General features: G+C 41.2%; 2 protein-coding genes across 7 annotated transcripts; one reads left to right on the top strand and one right to left on the bottom strand.

Annotated features, from left to right (window-relative positions):
* Positions 1-292: 292 nt before the first annotated feature.
* Positions 293-12,640, bottom strand: pdf (peptide deformylase, mitochondrial). Of its 6 annotated transcripts, none has more exons than XM_073472637.1 (3): positions 12,534-12,640; positions 3,680-4,355; positions 293-1,098 (listed from the first exon to the last, which is right to left on the bottom strand). In XM_073472637.1, the coding sequence occupies exons 2-3, from the start codon at positions 4,299-4,301 to the stop codon at positions 941-943; spliced, it is 780 nt and encodes a 259-aa protein (XP_073328738.1). In that variant the 5' UTR covers positions 4,302-4,355; positions 12,534-12,640; the 3' UTR covers positions 293-940. The 6 variants fall into 6 exon arrangements, with proteins under 6 accessions (XP_073328738.1, XP_073328734.1, XP_073328733.1 ...); XM_073472633.1 differs by lacking the exon at positions 12,534-12,640 and adding an exon at positions 5,973-6,062; XM_073472632.1 differs by lacking the exon at positions 12,534-12,640 and adding an exon at positions 5,978-6,062.
* Positions 8,403-26,779, top strand: LOC141001531 (uncharacterized). Its single transcript, XM_073472631.1, has 7 exons — positions 8,403-8,477; positions 8,617-8,718; positions 9,334-9,435; positions 12,010-12,123; positions 20,902-21,010; positions 23,460-25,406; positions 26,320-26,779. Exons 1-6 carry the CDS (start codon positions 8,448-8,450, stop codon positions 25,187-25,189), a joined length of 2,187 nt encoding a protein of 728 aa, XP_073328732.1. The 5' UTR covers positions 8,403-8,447; the 3' UTR covers positions 25,190-25,406; positions 26,320-26,779.
* Positions 26,780-27,471: the final 692 nt, after the last annotated feature.

The following is a 27,471-nucleotide window of genomic DNA, read 5'->3' as shown; positions in this document are numbered from 1 at the left end:
GGTAAAGCACCCCATGTACAGAGGACCCAAGGTTCGAGTCCGACCTGTGGCCCCTTGCTACGTGTCATCCCCCCTCTCTCCCATCTTCAATCTATAATTTTGAAAATCATCTAATTTGGAATGAAGTTACACTTTTCATTGGATGGATTAAATCCAAATCTAATCATTTGCTATTTAAGTCCAGAGTGTCCAATATATTTCATTTAGTATTACACATATATATTATATACACAGATTTAGTGTTTTGAAAATATCTTGCTGACAAAACCACAAAAAAAGATATACAAAAACATTATGATAAAGATTTTAATATCATCAAAAAAACAAATAGTCATGAGCACGTGGAAGTCACAGAAGCAACATGCAGAAACATGAACCCTGGGGGCAAGTGAAAGTGACCATACCACTACACCACTGTCTTTCAGCTGTTACAACCACGTTTGGTTCTCCTGGATGCTGCTTACTCCTATCCCAGCCAAATTAGAGGCTCTATTTTTATCCATTTTTCCATTCTCACATAAAACCTGTAGAATGACCAGTTTTTACCAAATAGACTCCTATAATATTGAGAATTTTGAAAGATGTTTTACTTTTAATGTCTTTCCTTCATCTTACCACAGTTGTATTTTTTAGTTGTAATGGTGCGAGACATGGGTCATGCCTGTGATTCACTCGTTTTATCATGAACATATCAGCCTCTTTATTTATCAAACATAAAGCTTCTATCAATCACAAAAACACTTTCATTGCCCTGATGGATTTCCAGTACAAGTGGTTATTGATGATGGAGATAATCAGCTCTTTATTCAAACCAGAACCCAAAATGTATCACTTTCTGAAAGCCAGGTTGATCAGAGATGCCGTTGAGCAGAACTTCATTCAAATAATTGAAGTTTTACAGACTCTCGTGACAATGTTTGTAGTCTGTCCTGAGAATCTACTATTCATTGTACACCTGCCAGTTGATGTTGATGAAGGTCTTGCTATCCATGCGGTCGATGTAGAGGACCCCATCCAGGTGGTCCATCTCGTGCTGGAGGATACGAGCTGGCCAACCACTGGCCTGCCACTTGACATCTTCACCATTCTCATTCAGACCTGCAGGGTGAAAAGGCAGAGTGATGGGAAAGATATACAGGAATGAATAAGCAATTGCTACAAAACGTTCCTAATAAGAGTGATAAAAAGAATCCCTCAAAATTATACTTGAGTAAAGAGTAAAAGTAAAGATATTGTGTTGAAATAGTACTGGTAGAAGTGAAGGTTACACATATGAATAGTTCCTGAGTAGAAGTATTCAAGTTAGAGGTGGACCAATAGTGGATTTTTAAAGGCTGATATAATAACGATAGTTGGGAGACGGAAAAAGCCGATTACAGATTAATCAGCTGTGATTTAAAAATATCTACCATATATCTATACAATTAAAATGGCGATTATTTTTTGTTGGTGAAACTGGACAGGTACAATATAGTCATCTATATTCATTTTTTAAATGTTTTTATTCCTTTTTTTTAAAATGTAACACTGTCAAAATCTTCTTCTTCTCTTCTTTGGTATTAACTTTATTAGAACTGCTGAACTGAACATTAGTGCCCTCTCTCTCTCCCCCCCATCCTCTCGGTGAAAAGTTACAGTGAAACTTTGTAACGTTAGTAAAATAAAACTTTTAGAGACGTGCAGGACACAGTCTTTATTTTGAGTTGAAAAGCTAGCAGTAGCTGTCTGGTTGATATCAAGACACAAGATCTGGAAACGTGAGTTAGTGGATTACATTGTTGGAATCTTCTATTTACGATGGACGATGTGCTGTTCTGTCGCCAGGATTACTATTATTGGATTATTATTATTATTTGGAAGAGACAACACCAAATTGGTAAGTACAGTATTAAGTAACGTAACGTAACGTAACGTAACGTAACGTAACGTAACGTAACGTAACGTAAACAGAATGGTTTGTGTTCCTGCCTGTCTGGCTGTCTTCAGTGCCCTGTCTCTATTGTGGACACGGTGATTGTGCTGCGTTATATATTCAAGACTAGATAAACTGAAAACGGGTCAGATGAGAGGCCTGGCAATGCAAGACTAGATAGGACTTGAATGCCACACTTGTCAGCCTTTAAAACATTGCCAGGACCTCAAAGATTTAACATTAGCCCATATTTTCTGACCTTGTCACCAGAGTAATGTGTGGAAGGTATTTAATGGAGTGGAGAATTACTTTATGAAAAAAGTACCTCTGATGTAACGTTAGTCTCTCTTAGTCTTGTGCATGTATGGCTGCTGCACATCTAATGTTAACGTACAACAGGTACCTGTCTGTGTCAATGTGTTTACTTTGGATTAAGAGGGACATTAAGAGGATTTAGATATTTTCAGCAGAAGTGGCCTTCAAATGATGATGACTGACTCAGCGTATCCTCCATGCAAAATGGTGACGTCATTTGTCGACCTCTAATTCAAGTATGATATTACATGTACTTTAAATGGCAATAGACAACTTGTTTGCTTCAACTTATCATTCTTAAGTTAATACAGATTGCACAGTGTAATGGCTGCAGAAAAATGACACCTTCTGTGAACAGACCTTGCTTTCACTACGTTATTAGGTCTGCCCACCAGACTGGAAAATATCCAGGAAAAATGAAGGCCGAGTTACAGCACAAAGCAAGCTTGTCTGCCACTGTGCAACCAAAACAGGAAGAGGCACTGTTTTCCCTGGTCACTATCTCCAGGTAATGGTGGAACAACTAGAATAATTGTGGAAACTCTACACTACAAAAAAAAAACCCATCCCCGCTGATGGAGGAGGCAAAGAGGGAGACCGATAGAAACCGAAAGTAAAACGAGTGAACTGGTGGTCATTCAGACAACACCTGTGTTGTGTGAAAGTCTGTTCTCCCGCTGATCTGTGTTTCCCCTTACTGCTGGGGTTTGAGCCTGTTTAAAACTGGCATTCTTTCTATTTGATCAGCAAGTAACAAAACCTGCCTACTTATTAATACAACCAAATGTTTTACTCCATCTTTTCATAGCAGTAAGATCGGGGTTTCTAGGTCTAATTGGGATTCTTACAGTTGTTTTTTTGCTTTCGACAGTAGCAGGGCTCCTTACAGTAGCCATGTTGCAAACACTGTCTTTGCGACAGGGGTGCCAACAGTGATACCACAGGTAAACACAAGGAGGGAAAATGTCATTTCTGGCAATAAATGTACTTAAGTATCAAAAGTACAAGTAAAAGTAAATTATACATATATTTATATGTATATACACTGTATACTACGGGTCAACTGATTATCAGCCTGACAGATTATTGGATCAAATTTTTCAGCATTTACCTGATTATTGGAATCAGTTAAAAAAAACAAAAAAATCCCCTACTGGCCTTTTGGCTCTGATGCAGCAATCTACAAAGTAGCTCATAACAAAAGTTATCAAGTAAACAAAGTGGAGTTAAAAGTACAATATTTGCCTCCAAAATGTAGTGTAAGTATAAAGTAGCAGTTTGGAAATACTCGAGTAAAGTACTTAAGTCCAGCACTTCAGTAAATGTACTGTTCTACAAAAATGATTCTGATTTTTATAACTTGAAAAGTTTAAGTCTCCGCAAATTAGATTTGGCCCAAATCTAAAGGCACTGCTGTATAGTAAATAAAGGATTAAGCTATAACATGCGTACCAGAAACTTCCACAGACAGGTAGCGTGGAACTGTAGCAGAGAAGCCTGTGATGCTCTCACAGGCCTCCTGAAAGAGTGCAGTTTGTCCATCCAGGACCGTCAGCTTGGGGTTGATAAAGATCCTCAGAGGTTGGGTGGAAAGACCACGGACCTTCCTCGATGCAGGCGAACTCTCTTCCAACATCTTCTTGGGATATTCCAGTGCTAGAATACGGAGTGGTACTCCAATCTGAGGTGCGCTCAGTCCCACACACTCCAGTTTCCGCATCACTTTCACCATAGTCTTGATGACTTGTTGGATCTCGGGGCCTGCTATAGCTGCAGGGTCCACAGCGGCCGCATGTGAACGCAGCACTGGGTCCCCTACCTGGCACACATGACTATACGGAGGACTGGGAGAAGATATGATCTTGCGTTTCATATACTGAATATAAGAGCGCACCTTGACATTGCTGTAATAAGAGTGACTGCAGGGTACAGGTGGGTGGGGGGAGATATGAGGAAGACGAGTGGAAGTCACTGCTGTTAAGGCCCTGAGGCGGCAGCCAGGGGCTTTGGATGCACAAAGTCTGAACCCCGTCCTGGAGAGTAGGAGCAAAGACATACATGATTTTGTGTTCATGGTGGAGCTCCAGCTGGGATGATGCGTCACACGTCAGTAGGGTGATGTACAGTGCTGTGGGAAAATTGTACAAAAGACATTTAGTTAATAGAAGTTCTTGAACATGTGTCATGAAGACCCAATGCCTGATTTTGGAAGCGGTTTGCAGGGATTTCTTCCATTCAGCCAAAAGAGCATTCAGCCCAACATGGATATTGGTTAATAAGTGCTGGTTCACAATCAGTTGTCTAGCTCAAATGATGGGATTGAGGTCAGAGCGTTATGCAGGCCAGTTTACTTCTTGCACATTAGACTTGGACGACCACTTCTTTACAGACAAGGCTTTATGCATAGTGGCACTGACATGTTGAAACAGGAGAAGACCTTCATCAAACAGTTGTTGGAAGCACACTATTAAAAAAACAGTTGTGGTAAAGAACATGTATATCATGGCAGTCTTCAGTTCCAATGATTTCTACAGCTCTCATTTTTCTGTGATGTAATGAGAGGAACACATACTACTTTGTCACAAAAAACATTCATGAAGTTTGGTTCAATAATGAATTTATTATAGGTCTTCTGAAAATGTGACCAAATATGCTGGATCAAAAATATACAATAATAATTATACTATTTGTTTAAATGTCTCTTGGCCATTTTCACTTTAATTAGGTGCTTTTGATAACCATCCACTAGCTTCTGGTACTCTTCCGGCTGGAATTTTAACCTCTTCTTGACAGAATTGGTAAAGTTCCTGGCACAGACTTGTTTCTTCAATACAGTCCACGTGTTCTTGATGAGGTTTAAGTCAGGACTTTGGGAAGGCCATTCCAAAAGCTCAAAAAAAAGTTCCAGCCTGATTTAGTCATTTGTTTACCACTTTTCCATCGAGACCATGTGGACTGCTGAAGAAACAAGTCTGTGGCAGGAAGCCAACAAATTTAGTTGAACTTCACAGATTCTGTTATAAGGGAGTGGTTAAGGCCAGAGGCCTCATTCCATCACAGAAAAATGAAAGCTGTAGAAATCACTGGAACTCAAGACTGCCATGATATACAGTACATGTTCATACCAAGTGTATGTAAACTTTTGGCCCCAATTGGATATATTATTGTTTTGCCCTTACTTAGAACTAGGGGCCTGGCCTAAACCAACCAACCAACCAACCAACCCATTACTGACAGGGCATCTAAACACTGTTGGCCATATAGCGTACCTCCATCAATGTGTGCGTTTGGATATCTTACAAACATGTTTTGTAAATTACGCTAATTGTTGAGGACTGCAAGACACTATTTAAGGAATTGTAATGTAATCACAGCATGCAGCAGCTACATTTCCAGTGCAACAGCATCTAATACTACCACTGCCAAAACGTTTTAATCGGACACTTCATAAATACCTTTTAATAATTTTGATCAGATACATGTGTGGGTGACCGCAGTAAACACAACAATTACTACAGTTGCGTTGCGCGTTCTTGTCCTCAGCAAACTTAGCTTAGCAGTACGTCAAACACCGCCGACGGGGCAGGCAGGTGCACCAAAACATGCGCGCCCATTCAAAGGTGACTACAAGCTACAGCTACAAAGCTAAGTCGTAAGCATGTTGGTGTCGTTATATTTAAAACACGCGGCTAATGCGACTAACAAAGCTTAGCATTTGTATTTCAAGACGCTGCATAACAGCTACCTTACACTAGTGTGTTCACCTCCATTCTAACTGAACCGGGCCACATATTCAGGATAAAAGGCGAAAGCTCCGTAGAGGGTCCATGGCTCGTCTTCCTCTTCTTCTTCTCTTCTCTAGGTGTACAACCTGTCCGCGGCTGTCTTAGTAGTTCCGGGTCAACAACTGTACTTCACAATAAAAGTCGACACGATTTAGTCCGTTGTTATCTCATAGCACAGTTACTAAAGAAAACTTTTATTTTGATAACAACCAATATGTTTGACAAGGAAGTAATTTCCGACTTTTTCAAAACAGAACGGGATAACTTGCCGGTACATGTCCAGCTCTTCATAAAGTGTCTATTGTTCAGCTGGGTGGGACATTTACATCCCATTCATGAATGGGGGTTTAAAAGTTCGAGCGATACTTTCTCCTTTCACAACCCCGCGGTGCTGTGTCGTTATCAGCTGATGGAGGGAGAGGAACTGCAGCCTGTGCGTAAAAGTTTACAGAGGAGCCCCGAGTTACCGCTGTGGATCATAGAGTATGTCTGGGCTCACAACATGATGGATGTACAGGAAGGTTGGTTTATTCCATCATTTCTGATAACATGTCTAACCTGTTATTACCCCCATTACATTTAAGGTTTGTATGTTGGTATTATATGTGGTATTAATGGATCATTTGTAGTTAAGTAAGGTTTAGTTATTTTGTGTCATTCAAATGATTGCAGACTGTTGATATTTTGCAGATTCAGATCTACACCCCATTTTAAATATCAAAATCTTACCTTTATTGGCCCTCTGCATCAATATCTATAATCTTTTAAAATGCCAGTCAGTGAAGGGAAGTGACTACATATATTTACTCCTTCCACTGAAGCAGACCTTGTGCTTACTTGGTTTTCTTTCAATTTCACGCTACTTCTTTTAAGGACCGTTCAGGGGGAAATACTTTTTAGCCTACTACATTTACCTGACAGTTTGGTTCATTTTCAGTGAAGATTTAGCATTTCTACCATAGCCTTATTCCACATTATTTTACTATCACAACTATTGCTGCACAGTTAATCCAAATGTAATCAAAACTGCAACATGGCCAAGTGCAATAGGGGTAGTTACTATAATATATATACAAATAATAGTTACTATATATACCTCAGGCTGTTGTGTACCCATGGAAATTTAAAAAAAAAAAATGTTATTTAATTATGATAGTTCCAGAACAATGACCAACAAAAGAAAACTAGTCCTAAGGCACAGCTTTCCCCAAGGTGGGGGTAAAATGAGCATGGGGCAGCTAAAAATGCTTTACTCATCCATTCTGTGTAGAGACAGGGCAGGAACAATAGTCTTTCATACAGTGATCAACACAAAGCAGATGTGTTACTGTCCAGAAGGTAAAACCTCTTGCTGGCCTTTGGAAAAGAAACTGCCCACATTCGTGCATGCTTGAATGTATTATGTATAAGATTAGTGTTCAGTCTGCATTGATCAGTAAAGGTGCTCCATGTTCACATGCTGGAAAGGCACTGCTGATTTCTTAACATTAAGTAATAAGAGGGAACAATGTTTTGTTTTCTCATGATAACTGGTTAATTTATCTTGTAACCTCGGCATAAACAAATCTTATTTTCTCAAGATCTTGAAAATTTTATGTCGTTATCTCAACCCCTGTTGTTTCAGAATGACATAAATAATTCTTGATCTCGAGAAAACAAATAGAATTTAAGTCGTTATGGCGGGAAAACGGAAATTATATGTTCGACCCATGACCGTTTTGGGGTTCCGTAATATCACAATATCTGTAATAACAATATGATTTTTTTTTTTTTTTTTTACCATATTGTGCAGCCATAATAACAACTAAAAAACATGATGCAAAAAATGTATTGCATTGTTTTGCAATGCAATACATGTTTTGAAAGCAGAGGCTCCCAAGCTTTTTGGCTTGTGACCCCTTTTTTTAAAAAAAAAAGTCTCACTGTGGCCCCTTGTCATGTTTTAGTGCATGGTTGTGAGTGAGTTGTGAGCAGGTCTTAAAAGATTTTTTTACTAAACTTCTCAAATTGTTTTATTTAATTAACTGTTTTAGGCTCAATAACTTAAATTATGCAATATTAAAAAACTAAAGTCACTGATACACTACTAATAATCTAATAACACAACATTTAATAATTCCCCAGTCACAGCTGGTCATATTTCCGCAGAACGAATACTTTTACACTTTGCTAATGATTCTTACTAATACTAATGTGATGAAAGTCGAGATAATGATGTGACGTCATGTTGGTTCTTCACAGTTGTGGACCTCTCCACTTGGCCAGATTTGGACTTCCAGCCTCTGAGCCTTGAAGATCCATGGAGGCTGCGCGTTGCTTCTGCCCAGATGTATTACATCGTTAAGAACAGGGCTATGGAGCATTTTGAGAGAACAATGGGCTTTTTGGAAGCCACTTACAGGCTGTTACCCAGACTAGTGGCTCCAATCAAACATATGAAGATCATGTTTGGCCTCAAGACAATGGTATGGAAATGCATGCTGGTAAAATGTATTTGTTCGGCAATCGTGTAAAATCGATGTTACTGACATGGTCCAGTTGCGGTTGATCCGTGGCTGTATTTTTGAAGTTGATTTCTCTCCTCCCCCCTCTCTTTGCTTCCAGGCCATTATGTGGATGCTCAAGGAGGGCAGAGGAATGGTGGATACTTTGCTTAAAATCAACCTGTTCTTCCCAAGTAGACTACTTCAATACCAAGACCAGTGTGTAAGTGTCCAACTTACGTGACCAATTTTCTTTAAATCTTTGAGACAGTTAAAGATGCTCCTACTCAGTTGATTTTGGTCCTCTTTAGCATTGATTTAGGGGCAAAATTTCATTTCAAGCTGCACTAATCAGTCTTTTTATTTACAATGAATGGTAACGCTTTATATTTAGGTCCTTTATAATAATAAATGTAATAAATAATAAATGTGTTTGTAATGCTGTTATTAGCAATTATAAGACACTCATAAGGTTTTTATTAACATTCCTAAGCTGTCTATAAAGAGTTAAGTGCTTATAACTGTCTAATTACATTTGTTTATAATGCTATAATTAAGACTTATAAAGTAATAAAAATAACAATTATTACAAGGACCTTTACATAAATCAATATCCAATGAACTTATGTTTATCAGGTGGACAAAAAGGACAAAATTAGCACTGTTGTGTCCAACTGGATATTATTATTTATTCAGTGATTATTTTAAAGTTTATCTCACTTAGTATCTGACATATCTGATAAATGAAATACTACATTTTCATTTATTAATGTGCCATGACTACTACTGCATATATGAAAATCTTACCAATTTGTTACAAATGTTTTTTCTCGCATAGACCCAACGTGAAATGTTCCTCATGAGGAAGAACCACCTGGACTTCAAATCTCTGGCATTAGCACTTGCCATGGACAAGGTCAAACTTGAAGATTATATTCTGGTTGGTTAACTCACCACACTGTCTTGGAACAATTGTAACTGCAAAGATACAAGAAAGAATGCAAGTTTGAAGTGCCTTGTGTCCATGTCCCACATTTCAATGTAATCAGCCATCCACACTGACTTTTTCTCAGTACATAGTGATAAATAGCATCATACAGTGAAGTAAGAGGGTGAAGATTTGAAATTAATCAAGACCTTACAGTTAACACAATAGCATTGAAAATGATGAGTATAAAAACAAACAACCTAAAGCCAGAACTAAAATGCTGCATTCATTTTACATCAATACTACAACAAAGTCCAAGAATAAAGAAACCAATTTAAATAATGTTCAAAATAAACTAAAACTAAATTCATACATCAATGACAAAACATTCATTGCTAAATGGAGATTTTTAAACAAACATTTTTAACAGCTGTAAACCATATGATTGGAGGGTTGTGCCAAGCCATATTATGGAAAAGAGGGTCACACTCTGGAATATGTCTTTTGATGAATTTACTTAATCATCTATCTGGCTATACACAGAACATTTTCGGCCAGCTGGCCTTCATCAGCGTGTACAAATGTACAATCCCTTTTTTGAGTGTGCCACATAGGTTAACAGGTGAATGAAAATCCTCAGTCATTGTGTCTCCACTCAGTTAACAGGTGAAAATCATCATCACAATCACTGACTCCACCTAGAGTGAAACACACCAAACCACAAAACCAACCATCATTGTGCATTAAAACTCCATATAAATTCAGATGAAGCCTATCAATTAGGCGTCTCAAAGGACAGGACTCAATGAGGATAATAACTTAACCCCTTTTCTGTAAAAACATTCTGTGTATAGCGAGATAGATGATTCAGTAAATTCATCAGAACACATATTCCTGAGCGCAACTCTCTTTTCTTTATCTGGATACATGTATTTTGAATAACGCACCTGCTGGTCAGAGCGCAGTGGTAAATCCACAAATGGACAAATTCTTTGGCTTCCAGACAAGCAAGATGAAACGTGATTCAGGGCCAAATTTGTGTTTAATACTTTATGTCCTTAATTGTGACTTTCAGGATATTTTTAGACCCTGTTTCACAAAACGAGAGTAAAACTTGATTTAATACAAATGTACTGGGATTAGAAGAGAGGATGGTTATGTGTTGTCACCATTGACTGTATAAAGTAGTGGACAGCACCACCGTGACATCTCCCATAGGTTTCTGAAGAGCCAGAAACCTATGGGTGGGTGGTACCGGCCATCGCCATCTTGGCTGTGCCTAACTCCTGGCTAATCAAAAATGGGCAAAGAGTGGAACTGAAGCAAGCTAGATTGTTAAAAAAGCCCTCCTAGCTGGAAGCTACCAAGCTAGCTAACACAAGTTAAGCTAGCACATTACATTAGCGGATTTCGGCACCTCCATGGCTCGCTATGGCAGGTGAGAGTGAAGACAAATCTAGTTTTTAATCCCAAAAGTTTAAAACCTCTGTACTCCCCTTGACTCCAGGTGCTTTCCTCTAAAGGCTCCGACCTCCAGCTGTCTCCTTCAGAGTTTGCCAGCTCCAGCTGCTGTTTGCCACTTAACTCTAACAGAGTCGCTTGTTAATCCAAAACACCAGCCTCTGTCCCTCCACGTTGACCTTTTAGTCCAATTAACCACACAGAAAGACATATTATGTGTCTGATATCTGAATTAAAATCCTCCAAAAGGCATCAACACCACAAATGAGTGAGTCATATATTATTTATATAATTGTCATGAAGGGATGAATAAGGTTTAGCGACCAAAACAGTTTTGTACCAGGCTGTAAACATGTTTACTTCTGCTGTAATGTTGGGCATTTAAACATGAGCTCTTATGGGGACTGACTTGATTTTGGAGCCAGTCTGCCCCAAATGGCCATTCGAGGAAATGCAGTTTTTGGTACCTCCACACTGGCGCATGGTTGTCACAAGTTATTTTCATGCATGTAGTCTCTCAGAGTGTTCAGTACATAGCACTGTTTTCACTCAGCCCTGACCTGTGAGTCCATTTCTGTCCAGCAGGGTGCACTACATAACTACATTTAAAACTAAATCCTTATGTGCAGTACAACATACACATGTAAAATGTGTACTTAGAACATCCAACTGATGTACTAAGGGGTAAAGAAATGCTTTGCATTGTTGTTTCCTCAATTTTGTTGTGGCCAATTAGATCTAATAAACTCTAAACTTTTTTGGGGGAAATATCCCAGAAATGTGAGGGTTCTGTGTGGAATTAGTCAAAAACAGCTTCCTAGAAACCTCTGGAACACGGGTATTAAAGTTCACTGGGCAGAACATCAAACAAACAAATGGAGAACAACATTGTGGATCAAAGAAATAGTTTTTTTGGGAACATGTACAGTGGCTGTTTTATTTATCCTGTGTAGTGAACTAAAGAAGCTTTGATTACACAACGCTGTAGGCAATCAATGTTGTTTTATTGAGACCTTGAGACCCTTACTTTAAGTATGTTTTTAAACTTTATGCAAATTACAGAAAAATCTGATTCAGGGTTCTCTCCAGGTGACATGTTGTTGACATGTTCTTGCTGTCTTTCAGAACCAGTTGGAGAAGCAGTATGGTGGACATTATGCCAAGAAAGTAGAAGACAGGCTGCTGTGCTATCTACATAAGTTGGAGACTGTGTTACCAGGAGATACCTACATTGATAAGGTGTGTGTGTTATGTTAAGCCCCATTCAAACTGCCCTCTCAGTGCAGGAATCATGCACCGATACTCTGCCTGTTACAGATGCGGAGAGGGGGACAGTTTTGCTGTGGCTCTGATCCTCCAGAGGAGGTAGTATCAGAGCCACAGCAGAGGCGAGACGTCTGAGCTAAACAGATCCTTCACTCATCCCACACTTGTCCCACATGTCCCACACTGCAACCCACAAAGCAACATTACAGGACCAAACAACAGTAATGTGGTAACTGGTAGTGTCTTTGGCAACTTGTATAAGGAAAAAAATTCTGCATCCATACGTGGAAAAGTGTCTCTACCGACTCTTTGTCACATTTCTGCCCGAAAGTTGAATGGCGGTGATTATGTGATGCGATTTAAAGCAAAAAACTTTAACTCACCATGTCTTTATTGCCTTCCACCATTGTGTTGTTGTAGTTACTGTCTCTGGAAACTTGTTGTCGAGTTAATTTGTTAATTTTCCCTTTTCCCCGGCATCAGTGCCTGCCCCAACTCGCTCGAGGCCTGGAGGTCAACAGAGAACGCTGGACACAACTCAGCTTGCTTTTAGTTACTTCTTTTATTCATCCATGCAGTAGCAGTAGCAGTAGCAGTAGCAGTAGCAGGTTGATAACCTCAAAGGAAATAAACAAAGAATCAGGCATTAAATGAGTACAAAATCAATTTCCTTATTAATACCTGAACATGAATAAATTATTAAATTAACTTTATTAACCAATCAAATGCGTAAATAAACTTTCTCAATTATTAAATGATTTGAATCATTTCTATTTTATTTTACAAAATCAATAGGTTTTAAACTGTTTTAAATTATTAAACCTACTCGTCTTAAATCATGCTTTATGCTTAAATGTTTAACCTAATACATGATTTTAACTCAAACTAATGCATTTTAACTCATTTTAACTACTTTAATGATTGAAATATGTTCCAAATTTGATATTTATATTTATGGTCTATATTCGACCTCAAACCACCAGTGCCACTATATTAATATATATATTACCACTACATTTTAAATGTACAAGGCTTAAATGATCAATAAACACAAACTTTTTAATCTCCCATTCACTAACTTAAAGTTATTCTATTTGTCAAATGTGATTAAATTAAAGCTTTCTCACCACTGGCGTCTCTGAGGTCCCCATGCGGCGATGCCACCAAGCTGTCTGTGAGACAAAGGAGTGACACACCTGCTTCTGAGCCTACTTATCACCTAAGGCCTTCCTACTTCTCAGGCCTCAGGCCTTCCTACCTGCATTTAGGAGTCTGACCTGATCCTGACGTCAGCCTCTAGTGGGAAAGACAAATTACTGCAAAAAATAAATTCAACCCATTACATAAACACAAATGCAGAATTTCTTTAGATTGCCTTAACACCTCCCACTTGACCTCCTGGTTACTAAACCCAAGGAGGTCACAATCAGCTTCAAAGGTCACGCTGTTCTTCAATTGGGAGCAGGACCACCAGGCGTCTAACATCCCTATGAAGAACTGTAGAGGGGATCCTAACAGGGGGTTTCATGCAGTCTTTCCTGGGTCCATGGGTTTTAGTGGGAACTGGGCAACTTGGGGAAGTTCTTACATTTACATCCCTCACGATTCCTTTCTTGTCAGTGTTTACACTGACTACTCTTCCCAACTTATACTGACCCCTCAATGGATTTTGATCAGCCAGCCACACCACGTCTCCCACTGCAACATTTCTTTCCTTGGTGTGCCATTTGCTCCTTATGAAGAGGTTAGGTCCAGCCAATTCACTCCACTTCTTCCAGAACTTGCTGACCTCTTCTTGGATGGCTCTGAGTCTTTTGTATGGGTAATTTTCAAATTGGAAATTTCCTGGATCTCCTCTCGTGCCAGTCCACCCCAGTAAGAGAGAGTTAGGGCTGATGTATCCAATTGAGTCCTCTTGACATTGTGCTCTCGCATCGATCGGCCTCTCATTCACTAGGTTCGCAGCCATGAAGAGGAACGTCTGGAATTCTCCCCACGTGAAGATTCCATCACCACCGAGGTTGCTTAATGCTCTCTTTACAACTCGGACTGCTGCCTCTGCTGCTCCGTTTCTGTGAGGGGAGTCTGCTGGGTGGATTTTCCAAGACCATTCTGTCCCATGTTTTGAAGCTCTGTCTTCAACTTCAGACTTGTGAATTTTCTCCAAATATCTATGAAGGTCTTCAAGTGCAGGTCTGGCCCCAACAAAGTTTGTGCCAGGGTCAGACCATAGCTTTCTTGGGTGTCCTCTGAGAGCTGTAAACCTCTGGTAGGCAAGAAGAAAACCTTCAGATGACAGGTCACTTGTGATGTCAGTGTGCACTGCTCTTGAAGCCATGCAGCAGAACACAATGCCCCAGACTTTAAGCTTGACCCTCTTCTTCACCTCATCTTTCACCTCATAAGGCCCGAACAGATCCATTGTGGTGAATTCAAACGGGTTCGCTGGGCTTGACCTTTCAGGTGGAAGGTCACTCATGACTTGCTTGCAATGCTTTGCTCTGATTTTCCTGCAGATGACGCAGCTGTCCACCACCTTCCGTGCTAGCCTTCGACCTTTTACAATCCAAGCCGTTTTCCTCATCTTGAGCAACGTTCCTGCAACTCCTTCATGATTTGCCTTGTGAGCTTCTCGTACAACCAAGGTGGAAACCCATGAGTTATATGGTAAGATTGGAATGGCTTTTCCATCCTCTTTGAACACTTGGATCCTTCCCCCACAGACTAGGAGTCCAGAATTGACGTCTCGGTACACTGCCAGTCTGTTAAGAGCTGTGTTTGGGAAAGTTGTATCCTGTTGCACAGATAAGAAGAGGTCTCTGAGTGCTTCCTTCCTTTCTCTTACAGTTAATACAGCCCTGTTACGTCCCACTTGCCCGCTGCCTTTGTGTTTCAATTTCAGCCACTGCTTAGCTGCTCGCCAGACCCAGGCAATTGTGTCAACTAGTTTGGGCAAACTGCTAAACCTCTCCACTTTCACGAGGGTCTTCACGGCATTGCCAGCAGGGGCTCTTCCTTCAAGTGCATCTGGGCTTGTCGTGGATTCCGGCTTGACCTTGGTCTCTCTTGTTTGGCTCCTGGTAACTGCAGCGGTAAAGGCCTTTTTCTGAAGTCTGTTCACGCTTTCCCTGGCTTGGGCAACAACTTCCCCAGCTGATTTCACAGGCCAGTCCTCCACAGGCCATTTTAGGAATTCTGGTCCATTTTGCCAGACAGCGTCCTCCTTTAGGTCCTCAAGTTTGCCTCCTCGTGTTATGATATCTGCCACATTGTTTCCTCCAGGGATCCATAACCAGTCTTCCACTGGCCCAGTCCTCTGGATTTCACCCACACGGTTCGCAAAGAATGTCTGGTACCCGTAGCTGTCTCTTTGGATGGCACCCAGGACTGTTTGACTGTCCAAAAGATGGATCCACCTTCCCATTTCCATCTTTCCATATCTCTCGAAATATTTCCTTAATCTGCTTGCAAAGACAGCTCCGCACATTTCAGCTTTGACGGCTTCTCCTTTCTGATCAAGAGGTGTTAACTTGGCTTTTGCTTCCACAAATCTCACATCGGCCCCTTGTGTTGTTTCCCACCTCAGGTACATAACAGCACCATAGCTTTTGTCACTGCCATCGGAGAAAGTGATGCCCCATGGTTTTCCTTTCCAGTTGGCTGGTGTGAGACTCCTACAGAACTTGATCTGCCTAAGCTCGACATAGTCTTCAAAGAGTTGGATGGCCTCTTCTCTGAGATTGTCTGATAGTGGATTATCCCACGTTTCTCTGGTCCGTTTTCCACCCCCTCCTTCTTGGAAGGCTTTTCTCACCAGAATGGCCCCCCTTTGCTTGACGGGTGCTACGAATCCCATTGGATCATAAAGTCCAGCTACTTGACTGAGGAGCTCTCTTCTGGTAAGTGGATTAGGTGTTTCTGGCCTCACTTCCTCTTTGAGGAGGTCCTTACCAAGTCTCATTTTTTTCCTTCTTTTGGAGAAGTTGATTGAAGTCAGCACGTAAAGCATGTCTTCTTCCACCAGGTATCCAACACCTAGGGCTTTGTTATCATCGTCCCTCATCTGGTTTGGAAGAATTATTGTTTTACCTTCAGGCTCTTTTCCTTTCAGGGCTTTTACCGCAGTCTTTTGCCTCCCACTTTGCCCTGACAGAACCCACGGTTTGAGGAAGAAGCCTCCGGCTGCCAGGATTTTCTTCACTCCTTGTGTGATTTTGTTCAGCCCTTCCAGGCTGTTGTGAGAGGTCAGGATGTCGTCCACATAACTGTCCTCTTCGACAACCCTGCGTTCCTCTTGCAAGTGAGCAAAGTGGGGTAATCTTGCAGTCTCCCGCATTGCTAGCTGAGCTATGCACCCAGCTGGTCTGTCCCCCATATTGACTCTGGTAATGGCATACTCCCTCATTTCTTCATTGTCACTGTCTCTCCACAAGAATCTGTGCAGTTGCATTTCGCGCTCCTCTAGCCACACTGAATGGTACATCTTCTTGATGTCACCAAGGGCTGCATACACCCCACTTCTGAATTTCAGTAGAACAGCTCTGATTGGGTTGAGAACATCTGGTCCCTTCAGAAGCAGATCATTCATGCTTAGTCCTCCAAACCTCTGGCTACTGTTCCACACTAGTCGCACAGGTGTTGTCACAGAATGAGGGTTTGGGGCGATTAAATGGCTTACATACCACACAGGTCCTTTCCAGATTCTCTTCATGTCATCAGTGAGTTCAACAGCAGCACCCCTTTCAATCATGTCATGGATCTGGGAAGCATACGCAACCTGCCACTCTGGATCTTTCTGCAGTTTCCGCTCTGTCCTTAGGAATGTGGCCATGACTGCAGCTTTGTTATTGGGAAGGGAGGCAGGATCTTCTGTCCAGGGGTATTTTGCATCCCAATGTGGAGATGCTGCATGAGCATCCTCAATGATGTATGTCAGACCTTGTTTGATGACTTCAAGTTCCCTCTCTTCTCCTAAAGTCATCTCCTTTCCTCCAGGTTGACATTTTCCACACCGGCATCCTCCACACTTGGGCTCGCACGCTGCTCCAATGCTCTCCCACCTCCACCAATCAAGAAAGTCACGGGTCGAATTGGCTGTGAATTTAGTGGCAGTTTTTTGCAGTGTTTTCTCTGGTGCTGGGATTTTTGTGAGTTCCTCATATTTCACAGCAGCGGTCCTCATAGAGCGAGCAAAGTGGGTCTTCGATGTATAAGCAGCCAACTCTATGTTCTCGAATAGATCAGGGTGAGCTCCACCAACCGTCTTTCCCAGTGGACTCTCCCATAGGACGAGATCTCCGACAACTTTGACCCTTTGTGGAGCAAGTCTTCCTTCTCTATGGCTGATGAGAAGCTCAATGTTCGTTGGTCTCCTCATTTCTTCCAGCTTTACCTCTGGGAAGAACTTCTGTAGCTGCTCAGCCTCAACACCTTTGTGCACATTGGCAATCTCTTCCAAGCCATAGCAGACAAGTTCATGAGCTTTCTCGCCTCCATTAGGAGTCCTTACCCTGACCCTGAGGACATACCTTCTTGTGTTTACCTTCATGATCATCCGGCCCACACCGTGCACTACCAAGGTCACTTTTTCACTCTGCAACCTTAGCCGGTCAGCTGCTTTATGGGTGATGTAGTTGGTGTCTGATGCAAGGTCTATTAGGGTTCCAATTTTCTGGCCGGCATTCGCAGTCACCTCCATCAGCATCATGATCACAGGCAATTCACAGAGTCCTTTCCTCTTCAACAGCTCGGATTCAGTTTTACTGGTGCTGGCTGATGCATTATTATTTGTGAAGGCTCTTTTGCACTTTTCTGCCATCTCAGGGGAAAGTTTGGACAGAAATTCTTGCTGTTCACTGGTCAAACTGCTTTCCTGCTTAGTCAATCTGTCTCCCTGCTTGTTTCTTCTCGCGTTTACCACAGGGCAGAGGAAGTAGTGGTGATTGGGAGAACCATCTCTGTTGCAGTCTCTGTTTCGACAAAGGTAGGTGTCTCTGCAGTAATCATCTTCCTCATGACATCCGAGACATTTTCTGCAAGCTTTGAGCCTTTTTAACACAGCAGTCTTTTCATGCAGGTTCAGCGTTTTAAACTTCTTGCAGAAGAATATTTTGTTATGATGTCTTTCATCACCACACACAACACAGCAGTTCTCCATCTCTTTCTTTGCAGCTCTTGTGGTGGCGTGTTTCTTCTCATATCTCCTTCCTGTTTGATGGTCTGACATCTCAGTTTTCTCACCACCTTTTAGCTGCTCAAGTCTCTCAAGCATCCCCTCCTGCTTTTTTAGGAACTTCAGGAGTACATCAAAGTGGTTCTCAGGAGTGACATCATTGCTTGGTTCCAACATGAAGATCAACCAGTCCTTCTGAATAAAATCAGGCAACTTGCTCTCAATTGCTTTTACCACAAGCAGATTTTTCATCGCTCCAGAATTTCCCAGCTCTGTCAGATCTGCCAGAGCCTTTTCAATGGTCTGAATCAGTTCAATGACTCTTCTTGGCTGGTTGCCCCTCACAGGTGGTAGCTTTTCTAATTCCTCCAGAATCTCTATTGTTATTGTTGATGTGTTGCCATATCTGTTGTCCAAAACTCTGAATACTTCTTCTGCAGTTGAGTACGTTGACAATCTGAGGTTAATTATTATTTTCTCATCAATACTAGTCATGAGTTGGATTTTCTTTACTTCAGCTGACCCAGATGGCTCACCTTGTCTCTGGAGACTCACCCAGTCCTTCTTCCATCTGTAATATTCCCTTCTGTTGCCGTTGAAGGTTGGCAGAGCTGTGGGCTTGATTCTGACAATTGGTGCAGCTGGTAGTGGTACACCGTGTCTTCCACCTGAAGCCTGTGACTCTTCTGCAATCCTGCGTGCAGTGACATATTCAGCTTTCCTGAGCTCGAGCCTGTTACTGGTTGCTTTAAGGATCCTGATTCTGCCGTCTAGGTCCCTTTTTCCCTCTCCAGGGGTCCATCTCTCCCATGCTGACATGACACTGCAGGCATCTTTTATCCTCTTCTCCAGGAGATTTAGGTGGACTTCAAAACCCTCAAGGTGGGTGCTTTCAACGGGTAAGTCGCTGGCTACTTCACCATTTTTCTCTGCCTCGGTTACTGCAGCCGAAACCTCCTCTTGACCATACCTTAACCACAGGTTGGATTGCACAATGTTCCTTACTTCTTTAAATCTTGACTCCACATCACTTGCTGTCTTTTCTATGTCAGCCTCTTGCTGCTCTCCGAGAAGGGGCTCCTCCTCTTCTACTTCTTCTTTTGTTGTTTCAGCCAGTAATCCTGCCCTATAATCATCATTAGCTTCAAACACTTTCTTTAAATGAATAGACAGTTTGTTGAACTCCTCCTTCAGGTCTGCTTCGGCCATGCTTTCTGCCTCTCTGCTGAGAAAGTTGGCATGTCTCGTGAAGCTGGTTTTTGCCGTGGTCCTCTCAATCTTGAGACGTTTGACCGTCTTCCCCAGGAGGTCTTCAGCCATGTTTGACAGGTGTCCACCTTAGCGTCTGCAACTAATCTCTGGATGTTTTGAAGCCGTTTATCCTCAGGTCCAGGCTGCAGCGACTGGTTATCAACTGTCGAGTTAATTTGTTAATTTTCCCTTTTCCCCGGCATCAGTGCCTGCCCCAACTCGCTCGAGGCCTGGAGGTCAACAGAGAACGCTGGACACAACTCAGCTTGCTTTTAGTTACTTCTTTTATTCATCCATGCAGTAGCAGTAGCAGTAGCAGTAGCAGTAGCAGGTTGATAACCTCAAAGGAAATAAACAAAGAATCAGGCATTAAATGAGTACAAAATCAATTTCCTTATTAATACCTGAACATGAATAAATTATTAAATTAACTTTATTAACCAATCAAATGCGTAAATAAACTTTCTCAATTATTAAATGATTTGAATCATTTCTATTTTATTTTACAAAATCAATAGGTTTTAAACTGTTTTAAATTATTAAACCTACTCGTCTTAAATCATGCTTTATGCTTAAATGTTTAACCTAATACATGATTTTAACTCAAACTAATGCATTTTAACTCATTTTAACTACTTTAATGATTGAAATATGTTCCAAATTTGATATTTATATTTATGGTCTATATTCGACCTCAAACCACCAGTGCCACTATATTAATATATATATTACCACTACATTTTAAATGTACAAGGCTTAAATGATCAATAAACACAAACTTTTTAATCTCCCATTCACTAACTTAAAGTTATTCTATTTGTCAAATGTGATTAAATTAAAGCTTTCTCACCACTGGCGTCTCTGAGGTCCCCATGCGGCGATGCCACCAAGCTGTCTGTGAGACAAAGGAGTGACACACCTGCTTCTGAGCCTACTTATCACCTAAGGCCTTCCTACTTCTCAGGCCTCAGGCCTTCCTACCTGCATTTAGGAGTCTGACCTGATCCTGACGTCAGCCTCTAGTGGGAAAGACAAATTACTGCAAAAAATAAATTCAACCCATTACATAAACACAAATGCAGAATTTCTTTAGATTGCCTTAACACTTGTAAAGTAAAAAAAATAGCAGCAATGCTCAGCCCTCCCAACCGGGCATCCTCATCAAAACATTCATAGCACCACTAATCATCAAAAACCCCACAGGGTACCTGAGAACGTGGGTATACCATAAAGGACCATACAAATGATAACAGTTGAGCTGCCTATGACATCATGAAAAGGAATTTCTCATTGATTGCATTTTTGTCATATTTGAATATGTGAATTAGATACTGAAGAAAGGAAGTCCTGTCACTGAAGACGAGAGGTTATTGTTGGAAGTAATTACCTCTGACTCCATGACAATAGCAACAACTCTCAAGAACCTGCTGCACTGTGGTAAGAAACACCTCCCAATTCACTACACAAATAATATTCAAACGTGAAGTCCACTTTATATATGTAACGTTATATTTTTTTGCTGTAACTTCGAATTGTTTATGTTTCTACTGTTGTTTTTACCACACACTGGATGGCACTTTTATTGAGTGATGTAAAAGTTAAATATAAAAATACAGAAAATTACAGACTCAGTGGAGGTAATTCCGTAATATGTTGTGTCTCCATGTATGACAAAAATGGACAAGGCATCTCACTCTTATTGTCCTATATCAGGACACCTCAGAGTGCATTATTGCCTGGATAGTCCCTATTAAAAAAAAAAAAAAGAGTACTCCACCGATGTAGAATTGAATTTTGTCAGTATAACATTGTCAGACTCACAGTGGACATTTAAACTACATTACATTACAATTAAAATTGGAGTTGCAGGACCAGATATATCATCTTTTTTTCATTCATTCTTCTTCCTTGTCAAAACATAGCGCGCTACCTTGCCCACAATGCAGCTTGACCGCTGACAATTATTGAAAAAATACATAGGCCTGATATGTCTTTAAATTGAAGGTATACTAATCTGTAATTTACATTTTCAAATAAGAAATACTATAGGCCTACTGTAAATGTAATTTTTTATTTGCAATAAAAACAACACTTTGGTAATAATCACTGGACACACAACTGTCTGTCTACAGAGATTCTAACACATGAAGGTGCATTAAAGAGCATCATTATAATGTAACTTATTATAATGTATTTGCTGATTTCCTACCGTTAATATTTTTGCCACTGAAAATGTCTGAGGAGAAACTCCTTATTGACTCCATTTGTTTGGACATGTCACGTTTTTAAATAATATAGGTCAGTTTGTGGATCTTGGATTCAGTCGCTGCTTCTGTCCCTGCAGTGCAGCTCGACTACTTGTTTATGAGTGTGGAGGTCAGGTGAAAATCAGAGGTGGGTAGAGTAGCCAAAAATTGTACTCAAGTAAGAGTACTGTTACTTTAGAATAATATGACTCAAGTAAAAGTAAAAAGTATTGTCACCCTGTGTTACTTGAGTAAGAGTAAAAAGTAATGGGTGAAAAAACTACTCAAGTACAGAGTAACTGTCGAGTAACCTCTTTTATTTATCAGGTCAAATAATGTCAAATAATGCACATGATGCATGCACAAAAATATGTTATGGCAATGATAATTTTCAGAGCTGGAGAATTCCCTTAGACAACTGAAACAGTTTATAATAAACAATAATAAATAAATAAATAATATAATAACTTAAATCTTTACACAGTAACATAAATTAAAAAAAAAAAAAAACATTAAAATAAAAATAAATTAAGACACAAATGGCAACGCATAATGTAGCTGTTTTTTTTTGTTGCCTGGAGTGTGAACATTTCTTTTATGTGGGGCCAGGGGTGTTGTGCCTCCTCCTCTTCGGCTTCTTCGGAATTGCATGCCGTCGCCATCGTTTTGTTTCTGTGCTCTTTTCCGCCTGTTTGCCGCGGGGAGTGTTTGTGCGGTCATGTGATGGCTAGGCTCTGCCTGATTGGTGAAACGGAGTTAGACGTCGCTAGTGGCTACATTTGATTGGTGAGATGCAGTCATGTGATAGTCACAGAGCCTCTGGGAAGTCCCGACCTTAAATCATTGCTCTCCCCATATAAACAAAACAGACCATGCGGCAGACGGATCGATTAAAAAAAAAAAAAAAAGTAGCGAGCAGAATCAGCCCAATGTAACGGAGTAAAAGTACCGCTCCTTCTTCACAAATGTACTCAAGTAAAAGTAAAAAGTATGCTGCTTTGAAACTACTCATAGAAGTACAATTTTCCCAAAAAGTTACTCAAGTAAATGTAATGGAGTAAATGTAGCGCGTTACTACCCACCTCTGGGTGGAATACACACAAAGTGAATGACAGGACAGTGACAGGACCGTAGAGTACATGCGCAATTCATTATATGTCACATACTGTAATGAGTTGCATATGTGGAGCTGTTTAAAACTCTGCTGACGAGATTATGCCAAACTTGTTCAATACACAGCATACAACTAAGTACATTTAGCAATTAGTGTCATTGATTTAACATCTTAGGAAATTGATATATTAAAAAATGCAAAAAGACCCAGAAAAATGCAGAGGACATGACCTTGGTGTCCTCAGTGTCAGCTACAGGCCTCTAACGCACAATCCAGTTCTCATTATGATGCCATGACTGTGTGTGCCCTTATATGTTACACTGTATTTGCATCAATGGCAACAGAAGATTGAATGCAGATTAAGCCAATATTGCATTTCTTCATATGATACAGACCTGCTTTGATTGAAAAGTATCATGAGATAACTTTCATTGTGAATAGGCGCTGTGTAAATAAAATTGACTTGACTTTTTCTGATGATAATTGTCAATTATTTAATTGAAATGCACTGCCTTTCTGTTCCTAGATGTTGCCTCCTGCAGTCTGGACAATGTTTCTACATCATCAAAATATGGAAAGAGTAGAATGGAAAACTCTCAAACCTCACAGTCCATTCTGCATTACAGTTCTTCAAAGGCTCTCCTCAAGTCAGCGGAAGCCAAAACTCCCCTAGAGTGTCAGCCAGAGGTTTTTAGGGGAGAAGAGGAGGCTGACAAAGATGTGTCCAAGGACAGCCCTCTTTTATTCGAAAATGACAATGTGAGGAGAAACCAACAAACAGAGGAGGATCAAGATAAGATGGAGGAAGAGAGCACTGTAAAGGAAAGGGAGGAAATCAGTCAGAGAAGCATTGAACGTATTCAGGAGGTTACTTCCTCTCCTCAGTTCTGCTCCAAACACCAGCGATGGGTGAATAGCATCCTGCAACAGTGTCCTGATGAGTGTTCAGAAGAGCTGCTGCTTCAGGCTACTGTTTCTTCATCTCCCCCATTGTTCCAGTCGTCCTCTTCCACCACTACATCGCAGGACCTCACCCCCTCTGACCTCGTTCCATGCCCCCCTGATCAACATCATGCAGCCCAGGCACGTGAACAAGTAAACCCTGGAGATAAGCTGAGCTCTGGCTCACTTGGATCAGCGAGGGATACCTCTCAAAGGGAACCACTACCTCAGCCCTCTTCATCCAGAGACACTCTGCTGCCTGTCCTTTTGTCACCTGTGGTCCAATTGATAAACATTGCCTCTGTCAGAGGGATTAACCGTACCTTTAAACTCCATAAAGCAACTCCAAATCAGTTCACCAGGTCCAGTAACAAACAGGCAGCTTCTGCTACCTCTTTAGATCGCTTTACCTCCGGAAACGATGCCATACTTCAGGGAGCGATGGAAGATTCTACGTTTAATCAGCCAGAAACCTTGGCTCCAACGGTTCCCCCGAAAACAACACAAGTGCAAACAGCTCCTGTATCTCAGGATGCATCTACCTCTACCAGCTGTCAACCACCAACTCGAAAGTCTTTTTCCAGACTTTCAAGAAAGGTTGGACGAGCTTGTTCTAATACCAGACATTCACAGGCTCTGGACAGATTCAGTCAAAACCATTCAGCTGAGCAGTTCAAAATGGCCCCAATTACCTTTAGGACAAGTTGTCCACCTTTTCCCTATGACGTAAATGTCACTGGGCATCCGACACAAGATTCTTCTGCCTCTACTTGTCAATCAGGGACTCTATCCTCAGTCTGTACTGCTAATCAGATCCCTTTTTTAACTGAATCATCTCGACAAGTTGTCCCTGAGAGCTCCGTCAAACATCATCCTCAGACACTCAACACAACTTCTTTTCAAAGGACCCTACTATGCTCCACTGATGTCTCCACTACCTCCAACTCTATTTGCATGGCTGTTAGGTCTGAGACCAACAGAGTCCAAAGAGCCCAGCCGAGGTTATCACTAACTAGTCAGGTTATATTGCTGCACTCCAAGCTGCTTCAGCCCTATGTGAGTCTTACCAGGCTGAGTGCTCAGAAGTGTTACGAAGTGACCAAGGGGAGATCCTCATCCAAGTTTGTAGAGCCTATGGTACGAGGCAGTAATGATGAGGACAAGGAAAGGAGGAAGGAAAATGAAGGAGATGCAGATTCTTCTTTTGATCTGAACACTCTTTACTCCAGTTATTCTTCAAACGGTGGCAGCGAGGACTCGCTTAATTGTGACCCTGACTATAAACCTCGCATTAAAAAGAAAAGACTTCTCTAAGAGTATGAGGCAGCAAGGAGTCTGATTCATACATGATAACATTTGAATACACAGTATGGACTATAGCCTGACCGATACTGGATTTTTGAGACCAATACAGATATTGATATTTGGAAGAGAAGAAAAAAAATCAGCTGAGAAAATATTGGCCAAGAGTAAAGCAAAAAAATAAAAAGAGTAACGCAAAACATAAACAATCGTGATACAGATCAATTAGGTGAGTTTTTTTATTTAAAGAATTGTGACCAAGATACACCATGACATTTTTATAAACATTTTATATAACATTTAAAACTGTAAAAATCAGGTTGTCAGTGCTCTCTGATGGACAAACTATCCACCGGTGAGACTGTTTCTAAATTACAGCAAATTTAGTTTCACACTTCTGTATTGTAATTTCTCGTTATTTTATAATGAATATAAGTTAATATATTGGCTGATAAATCAGCCTGGCTAATTTAATTTAATTTGATCTAATACAGGTGTATTTATTATTGCTAGATTCAGGTTGTAAGAGCTGATTGTAAGATTCAGGTTGTAAGAGCTGATTGTAAGATTCAGGTTGTAAGAGCTGATTGTAAGATTCAGGTTGTAAGAGCTGATTGTAAGATTCAGGTTGTAAGAGCTGATTGTAAGATTCAGGTTGTAAGAGCTGATTGTAAGATTCAGGTTGTAAGAGCTGATTGTAAGATTCAGGTTGTAAGAGCTGATTGTAAGATTCAGGTTGTAAGAGCTGATTGGCATGACATTTTTTGAATACATTCATTTTCCCCAGAGGATGAAATGTAATAAGAAATTTAGCACCATCAGCAGGTCACAGTCATGATCCAAGACTAAATATCATAATGATTCTGGTGATCCCCTGACTTTTTACCTCACACCACCATAAGGTTGATATTTGTGGTTTTGAGTACAATGTCTGGAAAACTATAAGCAAGGGTGTAGGTTTGATTTTGACATTGGTGGGGACACACACACACACCCTTTTGAATGTTTTGCATTTATTAGTGCCTATGAGGGGGGACTATTTTCCTCAGGTGACTTACACTTTGTTTGGTGAAATAGCTTCTAATGTCTTCCACCTTTCTTTTCTTGCCCGACATCCTCGGACATGTGTTGCACGAGAACAGTGTCGACCTCCTCTCGTCAACACTGGCAAAGCCTGCAAGTGAAACAACTTCGACAGCCTACAGGGAGCTAAGCCAATCAAACAACAGACCTGTCTCAAAGACGTATTTGGGAGGCCGTGCCGAAGTGGGAAAGGATTTAACCCTTTGTGTGCCGCATGAGGCGCATTTTTTTTCCTTCAACCTTAATATTGGTGTTGGCGTTTCAGCCATCATTTGAGATTGGTATGGACACGTCCATACGGTCCATACGCAATCCTACGCCTATGACTATAAGATGGAATGCCATGATCTTTTGTACAGTCATTTATTCACTTTTATGGACCCACTCCAGTTTGCCTAACAACCTGGCATTGGAGTGGACAACACCATCATCTTCCTCCTGGACAGATCACTGTCTCACCTGGATAAGCCTGGAAGCACTGTGAGGTTCGTGTTCTTTGATTTCTCCAGTGATTTCAACACCATACAGCCTGCACTTCTGGGGGACAAGCTGGAGCTCACGGGGGTGGACCAACACCTCACGTCCTGGATCCTCAACTACCTCACCAACCGGCCACAGTATGTGAGGACTTGGGACTGTGTGTTGGACACAGTTGTCTGCAGTACGGGGGCCCCACAGGGAACAGTCCTGGCCCCTTTCCTGTTCACTCTGTACACTGCAGACTTCTCCCACCAAACACCCCACAGCCATCTACAAATTTCTCTGACGACTCTGCTATCGTCGGCCTCATCAGGGACGGGGACGTCAGAGCCTACAGAGAACTTAGTAAGGACTTTGTGGACTGGTGCCAGCGGAACCACCTCCAGCTCAACGCCGGGAAGACCAAAGAGCTGGTGGTGGATTTCTGCAGGCACAGACAACCCTGCACACAGGTGAACATCCAGGGAACGGACATTGAAATGGTGACATCTTACAAGTACCTGGGAGTTCACCTGAACAATAAACTGGACTGGACTGATCGCACTGCAGCAACATATAAGAAAGGTCAGAGCAGACTCCATCTGCTGAGGAAGCTCAGGTCCTTTGGAGTGCAGGGGGCACTCCTGACAACTTTCTATGACTCTGTGGTGGCATCAGCCATTTTCTATGGAGTAGTCTGCTGGAGCAGCAGCATCTCGGCAGCAGATAGGAAGAGACTTGATAAACTTATC

The sequence above is a fragment of the Pagrus major genome, chromosome 8, assembly GCF_040436345.1.
Source record: "Pagrus major chromosome 8, Pma_NU_1.0".
NCBI classification, from domain to species: domain Eukaryota; kingdom Metazoa; phylum Chordata; class Actinopteri; order Spariformes; family Sparidae; genus Pagrus; species Pagrus major.
The sequence above is the reverse complement of the archived record's forward strand: the minus strand, read 5'-3'. Positions and strand labels throughout refer to the sequence as shown.

Excerpts from the sequence above, each read along its gene's own strand:
- pdf (XM_073472637.1), bottom strand. The coding sequence starts at position 4,301 with ATGAACACAAAATCATGTATGTCTTTGCTCCTACTCTCCAGGACGGGG. Across the intron at positions 1,099-3,679 it reads CCTGTCTGTGGAAGTTTCTG|GTCTGAATGAGAATGGTGAA; the intron begins GTACGCATGTTA and ends TTCACCCTGCAG.
- LOC141001531 (XM_073472631.1), top strand. The coding sequence starts at position 8,448 with ATGAAGATCATGTTTGGCCTCAAGACAATG. Across the intron at positions 8,719-9,333 it reads TTCAATACCAAGACCAGTGT|ACCCAACGTGAAATGTTCCT; the intron begins GTAAGTGTCCAA and ends TTTCTCGCATAG. Across the intron at positions 9,436-12,009 it reads AACTTGAAGATTATATTCTG|AACCAGTTGGAGAAGCAGTA; the intron begins GTTGGTTAACTC and ends GCTGTCTTTCAG.